This window comes from Lampetra fluviatilis, chromosome 8 (assembly GCF_964198595.1).
Source record: "Lampetra fluviatilis chromosome 8, kcLamFluv1.1, whole genome shotgun sequence".
Classification (NCBI taxonomy): domain Eukaryota; kingdom Metazoa; phylum Chordata; class Hyperoartia; order Petromyzontiformes; family Petromyzontidae; genus Lampetra; species Lampetra fluviatilis.
Window position 1 is genome coordinate 6092817 of NC_136282.1, and position 9384 is coordinate 6102200.

At 43.1% G+C, this 9384-nt stretch overlaps 1 protein-coding gene and 1 long non-coding RNA gene across 3 annotated transcripts in view; one reads left to right on the forward strand and one right to left on the reverse strand.

Annotated features, from left to right (window-relative positions):
• LOC144933793 (serine/threonine-protein kinase 33-like) overlaps window positions 1-9384 on the reverse strand; it is a 98645-nt gene that overhangs the window by 22359 nt on the left and 66902 nt on the right. For both annotated transcript variants that reach the window (XM_078858921.1, XM_078858920.1), the window contains exon 9: window positions 4706-4818. In XM_078858921.1, the coding sequence (XP_078715047.1) occupies window positions 4706-4818 (113 nt within the window). The remainder of the gene's footprint in view (window positions 1-4705; window positions 4819-9384) is intronic.
• Window positions 1-9384, forward strand: part of LOC144933796 (uncharacterized) — a 50537-nt gene that overhangs the window by 4056 nt on the left and 37097 nt on the right. The window lies entirely within an intron of this gene.

Sequence of the window (9384 nt, forward strand, 5' to 3'; positions counted from 1 at the left end):
TTGTGAAGGGTGCTAGATTGCATAACGTTTGATTATGTCGTTGTATATTCATAAGTTAGATTGTAACAAAAAAATAACATCTTTTTGGTAATTAATTCGTAATTGCAGATGTTTCAAACTTGGACGTTCGTATTTGGGGACTGCCTGTACTGTACTTCTAGATCTTTGTGGCGTGTTGTTGGAACGGACATGTCAATTATCTTCAACTTAACTGAGCCAAAGCAATGATTTGTTTATGGGTGAGGCCACGTGGTCATGTTATGCCAAAGTTCTGCTTGTGTTAATTTAAAAAGCGTTAACTTGAGCAGGTGAATTCTCCCCACTTTGCTACGAACTCAGGTTTCACATTCCAATGCGCTAAGCACTGTCACCGCTCCACCCAACATTAAATTTGCAGATCATGAATTTAAATCCAAGATGACAACGTAAGTTCAACCTATCGTGGGCCATTCATCAGCAGTGGTTGTCCTGTATAGAGATTGATCCCTGCCATGGGAATGTGGAATTTCCACCACTGGCTCAGAGGCAGTAATGGAGACGAGCAATCACTCACACACATCTGAACAGAAAGACACTGACGTTATTGAGTGATACGGTAATAGTGATCACGTGAAAAAAAATGTAATGACATTTTGGTTTTTGACAGGCTATGTGCATGAGCAGTAGTAATAGTAGCCATGATAGTGGTCATTGTGTTGTTTAATATCTTTATACGGTGAATTCACAGTGCCATTGTTTATTGCTGTGCGCACCTGCCACACACAACTTACACATCAGAGGAGCGGAGGCTGCCATCCGGTGGCAGGTTTATTTCACTAAGGGCTGCCCTAACAGGTTTGCCAAACGAGGGCCATTCACGTCCAACCCCTGATGAAAGCCACGTTTCATTCCCAACGCGACATTATCAGCGTTTGCGGTGTTATTTCATCTTAACGTGACATAACGGCCGGCCTACCGCAAGCCTTCCCCGCCTCAATGGCTCTTACGTCCCAACAACACGGAACCATGGGCACGTGACACTTTTCACTTTCAAGACGAATCGCGACAGTTAGCTGCGTGCGTGGAGAATGCGCGATGCCAAACTGCCGAGCGGGAACCTCTGAGACCCTGGGTCACCACTTTGGACTCGGTAGTTCGGAAGTTCGCAACGTGGACATTGTTCTTCTTGGTTCTTTCGGTAAAGTCACGTAGAAGGGAAATAATACAAATAAAACATAATAAAATACAATTCTCACGACGTTTTGGCCACAACGCAAGCAGCCGTCCTCAGGTGAAGAACAGGTCTGTCGGAAAGACAGCGTCTGAATGAACACCACCAGGCTTGGCAGCGTATATTTAAGCTGGGTTGGAGAGGGAAGAGCGCCTTGACAAAGGAATTTGCATATCAAGAGGAATTTAGCATATTTATGGAAAATGCAGATATGAGATTAGTCACTACTTGTGAAATGCGTAGGAGGTAGGGGGGGGGGTTCAAAGTCATATTATGCCCGTGCATTATGTAGGATTAGCAGCATCAAAGGGAGGGAGTAGGGTTAGCATTATTAAAGGAAAGAAAAGTGGACATTGTTGTCACGGAAACAAACCCTCGCCCGAAACACTGTCACTTGCTTCAACCACACCCATCACGGAGGAGAATATTATTACGAGGGCCATGGTTAGGGTGCGTCAGTCATGGTGCGAGGGGGGCGATGGTTTGACCACACTTCGCCATGCCGGTGAGTCTGGGTTGATGAAGGGAGCCCATTTCGTGCCGTCTCTCACCGAGCACGTGACCGCCATGGCACCAGGACGGCTACCCAGTTCTACAAGGCCCACGAGTCTCTTTGTCACGTCAAGGCCGTGCTCCGTTGAAGAATATTATCATGAACATTTCCATATTATATCTTGCATAGTATATATATGTATATATATATCTCATAAAGTGATGCATAACATGCTGTACAGATAAAGTGTGTCCACGAAATGTCACGGTAAGACACTCATGAGGGCTTAATTGCCCGACTGCAAAGTTCCTCCCTTTCTGGTGCGGTCGCTCTGCTCTTGTGAAGGCGTCTCACAGACGGAGTGTGTTTCCATTGTTGGCATCCAGAGAACAATAAATTGTAAGGGTTAACGAACCCGCCTGTTGATGACGATGGCGGTGTTAAGATTTGACTTCCAACCCCCCCCCCCCCACCTCATTTGTGCAGAGGGCACGGTGCACAATTATAAAGCATTTCAAGAGGAGTACAACGCCGTGGGAGCTCCTGTAAAAGCAATGTGACTCAAACAGCTCAATGCCACTCTCATCTCTCCGTGAGTCGGCAAGTCGAGGGAATGACGAGTGAACAGCAACATAAAGAGTTTTCTTCCCCCCTGTTAAATCTTTTCTAACTTTAAAGTCCATCATTCCTTGGCGATAAAACCAAAAAGTTACAAGGAATCAAGGTCACATAAAATAGTATGCCCAGCCGTGAGCCACACTTTAATGCTATCGGAATGCAGTCCACCTCCAGCCTAAGCCTGAAGGATAGCCATTCAATTTTGGTAGCATAACACGCAATGATGATGAATAATGAAATCGCGGGAAAAAGTATATGTGACCAGCCTATTAGGGCTTTATCGAGGCTGGATAACAAGGTAGCATTTGCTGAGCACTGAGCTGAGTCACCATGGCCAGACAAAGAGAGAAAAATGTGATGAACAATACAGTCTTATTTCTTGAAACGTAAGCAAAGATTAAGACATTTCATTTACTCATGGGCTTTCATTATTAAACTTTTTAAAAAATCCAAGTAAAAGTGTTTTCTTGGTTCTTTTCATTGAACACACACGTTGGCGACAGCACACCAATGACAAAACAAATCTAGGAATGATAAGAAAGAGGTAGCATTGCATTTTAACATAAAAAATATCTGATTAAATGTAAATTATTGGTTAGATAAAGAGATCGTAATTGCCAATGGTGTTGCCATTGCGTCTTTGCTTCTGCTAGACCTCGCAGTTATTGCAATGTCAACGCAAGTTCAAAGTTCAAAGTTCATTTATTAGGTATAGCCCTGTGAGCCATTCGGCTCTTGAATCGGGTGCAACCGCAACAAACAAAAAACAAAAACAAGAAAACATCTTAAAGTGGCTATGTGCAAACAGAAAATCCAAGAAAAGACAGCAAAATATTGCAGAAAAAATCACCGTACACTAACCCTGTGCAAATATCCCAGTGGGATGCAAGTCAAACAAGTCATCCAAGGTGCGCTCTTGCCATATCCCAACATTTGCGTGCCACCCTGATGCCTCCCTCCTTCCTGAAGTCACCTACAGAAATTCCTTGCCGGCTCCTATTTAAAACGTACAGGTTGCGTGTCCAATACTGACATGAAATTCCTAGCATCATCCTCATGCACCTCGACTCAAGGGTCAGAAGCTTACATTCCGGCTGCTGCTTTGTATGAACTATAACACCCGAGACTTTGCATGCATGTATTGTTGAACTTCTTCCACACCGTACGTAGCCAACCATCCTAATCGCAGGTGCGAGGGAAGGATAATTAGTGAATATGATAGTTTGCGAAATATACTCTTCTTAAAAGTCATCATGATAAACTAAATTTCAATGCGCTAATATTTAATGAGAAAATTAACACGTAAAATAATCCAATGAATAACCCGCACACACACACACACACAGCTTCTAGAATCTATCAGCTGATGATACAATAGCAAAGGCAAAGGGCATTTTGCATCACACGTTCCTCAAAATCAAACCAAATCCTGCAGCAACAGTAGCCTAATTGGCAATTAGAAACGTTCACAAATACATCATGGCATTATACTTTTAATCATCGCATTGAAGTGGAGCGGTGGCAGTTTGGTTCCCAACTACACGAGTTTGATTCCCGGCCTGCTGATAACATCAGCGGCGAGTGATTTCTGGACCATTCCGATCCTGAGTTCAACTCCCTTGTCCACCACCACCACCACCACCCCCACCCAGACCACCCCCGGTTCCCCTTCATCCAACCAGCACTGACCGGCGTGGGGAATTATCATCAAGCAACAACCTCCTTGACCTACAAGATGTGGTGAGACCTTCATCTAGCAGTGGAATGACAAAGGACTGACCCCCCCCCACCCCCCCCCCCCCCCCCCCCGAGTACGGCTGCCTGGCCTGCCTATAGAGCGCAGCGGTATATTTTTAAGTGACACGGGCTACGCTGGGAGCAGATGAAAGCCTAGGTGTAGGATCAGCCCACTCAACCTATGGCTATGCACTCCAGTCTGTGCTCGGGAACATGCGGTGGGACAGCTGATGCCCAATTATTTTAAGCTCTTGGGTGCCATGAAAGTGGAGAATTGAACGCAGAAGGTTTCAAAAACACACCTGCTGATCCCAAGGCAGAGCTACACACATTAGGCGTGAATTACCTGGCGCAACGATATAATGAAATAGAATGGAATAAACGCGTGTGTTTCACGTGCAGGCACACGAGGGCACATGGTGTGCACGCGCGCGCACACACACACGCGCGCGCACACACACACGCGCACACACACACACGCGCACACACACACATGCGCGCACACACACACACTTGCGCGGACGCGTAATCACGCGCGCACACACACATCCCAGAGTGCAGCCGCGACTTTACGCTAACGCCGCCCAATCCGAAAGTTTAAAGCGGCACATTGTGATGAGCAAGATAGCACTCGAGAGATGACTTACCGTTCTCGCTGACCTCCTCCCAGGCTGGCTGGGTGAAGCTCAGCTCTCCCTTAATGATCAGCTCAAAGAGCTTCTCTTGCGAATGGGCCATGAAGGGAGGCTCGCCACACAGCCTTCATTAAAACACACAGGGAGGGCAAACATCCACTCTCATTCGCTGCTCCCCCTCGTTCACTCTCAAGCGCAGCTTGCACGAGCCACCGAGCAGACACAGAATTTTTTTTCATCAAGGGGCCATCAGAACAGGGGGCACACACCTCGGGAGAATTGATTCCCATGGGAGATCCACCTACTTCTCGGTCGAGTCATCTACATCTGTTGTTCTGCCCATAATCCTAGACTAAGAAGTGGAATATTTTGAATCGTGCCGTGTTCATACGTGCGAGACACACCCACCTGCAAAGGCCCATCAAGGTGTCTGCTGGTGGAGGTAGAGCAAGTAGGTGTATGACTCTCCCTCTTTCTGTGGAGTTCAAGTGTTTGTCTCTCGCATGAAGGGGTTTCCTCCGTGACTTTGACTCTCTCCCCAAAGCATGAATACTCCAAAGAAACTGTCTACTTATCTCAATGAGGTGTTTTTTTAGTTAGATTGCATAAATATAAATGTTTTGATTTAAAGCTTTCGTGACTGCAGGGATTCATAGTATTGGTTCTTTCGGTAAAGTCACGTAGAAGGGAAATAATAAAAGAATATAAAAATGTTTTATTGTTTTATATTATTTCATTATTATATTATTTCCCTTCCACGTGACTTTACCAAAAGAACCAAGAATATAAATATAAATGTGTCGTTAAACCCACCACAGCCAATTATTAAGGTCTGTCACGTAAACCAAACGTGCCATTTCTTTACTAGTTCAGCACAACGGTGTGTTGGAGAGTAATCCCACAACATTGAAAATTCTAGAACGACGTTTCGCCGGTAATTACAACCAGCCTCATCAGGCGACAGCCAGATTTGTGGAGAAAAAAAAAATAGAAAAATAGTGTGACACCTGCTTGGCTTATCTTAACGTCATATTTAATATATTAACTGAAACAATATTGTTATTGTGCTGATGGCTCACGGTGCAGAGAGGGTACTTATCAATAACATCTGGTAATCCAGCAGTAGTTGTTTGTATGTATGTTGAACTTCTTTCGCACCATACGTAACCGACCGTGCTAGAAGAGTTTGCTAGAAAAAAAAATCTTCTGGTTGAATTATGTAGAATAGGCCAATATACTAACGGAATTAAGAAAATATTTTGTGGAGACAGCATAGAAGTTGGTTATTTATGGTGTGAGGTGGAATGCCGGTGTCATGGTTGGCACACAGTGCTATGAACCCAGAGAGTTGTTGATTTCTGCCCGTGGTTAACATCAGTGACAATTGACATCTGAACCAGTTCTGGCCCCCTCCCTGCCCATCTTGGCCAAACCTCACTGCCCATTGTGGTCAAGTATGTTCAATTGACACCTATGATGAACATCAGCATGACATGGGGAAGCCATGGATTGACAAACAGCTTTCAAATATCCTCATTATTTTAACATAAACAAACCTCCATGCTATCTTCACATACACATACAAATAAATGCATTGTTAGTCAAAGGCCTTTTGTCTTTCCAGAACAATATTGTCCAGCCGATTTTATTTCTGGACTGGTTTCAACCTTGTGGGTCTCATCAGCGGAATCAAGCTTATTAAATGCATGCAGGACAGAGCTTTGGTTATACATGTTGCTACCCATAATGTACCAGAACAATGCACGATCGGTTTTATATTCATTTTATGAGCACTTGTGTATGTTTCTCAAAGTAAAAAAAAAGTGCGTAGTGATAAAAAAAAAATGTTACTCGGCCACCTGTGAAATGTACTCATTACCTGCCGTGAATTCTTCGGACGTGCCAGGGTGGTGTTCTATAAAGTCGCAAATGAGGAGAGCGGCCAGAGAGCCATCTGCCACGGTTTTAAAGATGGGTTCCATTTGTCAGTTTAACACGCAGGAGGAGGCTTTCGCGACCAATATTAACCACAATAGAGGGTTTTTTTGGGGGGGGGGGGGTTAGATCGCGTGAATATAAACGTATCGCTAAACGTGCCACCACCTGACACAGCCAATTAGCAAGGGTTGTCACGTGAGCAAAACGTGTCGATTCGTTTGCTAGTACAGCACAGCGGCGCGAAATGTTGTAGTCAGATTGTGAATGTTGTGGGTTTACTCTCCAACACATCGGTGCGCTGAACTAGTAACGAATTGGCACGTTTTGTTAACGTGACAATCCTTACTAATTGGCTGTGTCGGGTGGTGGCGGGTTTAACGACACATTTACATTTACGCGATCGAAGCCGAAAAAAAACTATATTATGGGTTCCATTGTATGTGAAAAAAGAAAAGAGATCACAGTATTTTTTTTGTTCATTACAAATACTCTACAGCCCTCTGTTAATGAACTGCTGTATGAAAGGCTTCCTACCTTGTGTCAGTAATGGTGCTCATTTCACCATACTTTACCATGCCAGTCAGTGTGGTGGGTAAGTGAAATGTGGTCACGGCACCTGTTCAAATATCGCTTGCTACTGATGTTAGCCGTGGCTGGGAACAACATCTAAGGTTGCCACGATCATTATGCAATGAGTGAACCACTGTGCCACTCCCCCCCCCCCCCCCCCAACAGTAAATTTAGTTTTAGAGTATTTGGCTGCGATACATTTCCACATGATAAGCCACTTCTTTTGTGGTCAGGTTGCTTCTAAAAAAAGAGCTAGACAGCTCAGTAGGCCTTACCTAGCTGTCGCTGATGATTAGTTGCATTTCACTTTATTCAAGTACCTATACTTTCAGTCTGCCTATTAAAACAATGTAGCGGCTTTGTGAATTATAAATTACAACGTGAAATTTGCATTAGGGTTTTTAGAATTCTAACTAGCTCAGTGGCTCATCCATTATTTATTATTGGGCTCATCGCACAGCATTGTTAATTAATTAAAGTATCACTGTTTACTCAACACCTGAACGCGTGCCAAGGCGAGTGGTTATTACACGCAGGAAAATGATCAAGAGATTTGAAAAAAAAATGTATATGCCAGTGGGGTGCGCCACATATTAATCACGAGGAAATGCAGGGGAAATTAATTAACGATAGCGACAGAAATACACACACGGTGAATGCGGTGTACAAGATGAAATATAAATGCATGAGGGACTTGAAAAAATAGCTAAAAAAAAGAGATACAAATGAAAAATGTCTTGGGTCAAGTGTTTGTTCTTAGTTTCTTGTGATTTAGAAAACAGAGGTGAAGATATCTAACTGTTCCAAGTAATCCGTATAATAGTACATTACTTAAAATGTTTAAAATGTGTACCAGCAAATGTTTTAAATTGGATTTTTATTTTCACAAATTGAACTCTGGATGTCAAGAATAATTGTCTTTAATTGCATTGTGCGTGTCCCATCGCTACACATTAAGTAGTGCTGCATATAGAACTATTACTATTCCAAGCTGCACAAAAATGCAAAGAAATCCTCTTCTTGGTTTTTTCGGTAAAGTCACGTAGAATGAAAATAATAAAATAATAAAAATAAAACATAATAAAATTATTCTCACGACGTTTCGGCCACAACGCAAGCAGCCGTCCTCAGGCGGAAAACAGGTCTGTCGAGAAGTCTGAATGACACACCCCAGGCTTGGAGAGTCATTCAGACTCTGTCTCGACAGACATGTTCTCCACCTGAGGACAGCTGCTTGCGTTGTGGCCGAAACGTCGTGAGAATTATTTTATTATGTTTATTTTTATTATTTTATTATTTCCATTCTACGTGACTTTACCGAAAGAACCAAGAAGATGAATCCCTGCAGTCACGAAAGCTTTAAATCGCAAATAAATCCCTCGGTAAAAAAAATATTACTTAAATTCTTCATTCAAAGAAACATCCAAGCCGTAATATATTTTGATTATCGTAAAACATCTTTTATGTACGAGAATGATAGCACTCTATATGAACTCATCATGAACACAAAGCGAATTATGCCATTGGCATGAAGGAAAACGCCATTTATGTAACCCAACGTACGAAACATGTGAGTCATTCTTCCATAATGTCTGCTTTAATAATGTTTATAGTGTGCTGACGAAATACAAAATATGTATTAGCAAACGTATCTAATGGATCTCGGATAGTTTATTTTGTTTGTTTTTATTAGAAGCTAATGGGGTAAAACCCCGGCCTTGGTCGACTCAACCCATTCTTTCTCTGGGGCGGATAAAACAAAGTAACATCCCATAAAGTTACAATGCATAGCAGAGTGTAAACAGCTGCTACCCTTCCAAGCGGCTGTTTCCTGCCACATTAACATGGAATTTCCACCACTGTTTCAATATCTGCATTGAAGATGAAGACCAGACATTGCTCATTAGAGGTACAATAAAAACTGAACTAAGTTTCACGCTGTAATAGACTGTTAAACCAAATGAAAGCTATGGCATTCCAACAGGCACCCATGCTTTGTTATAATTACCGCAAGCATGAAATTGTTTCTGTGTACCAGCATACGGGCGGCAGTTGCTCCGTTATTTATACGAGCAAGCAAAGCGCTGGGATTTCTTGCATGAGAAATGTGTACCTGTGTTTGCGGTAAGATAAAACACAAGCAGAGCAACGTTGATAATCCAAATGTGACATCAATCCGGGAC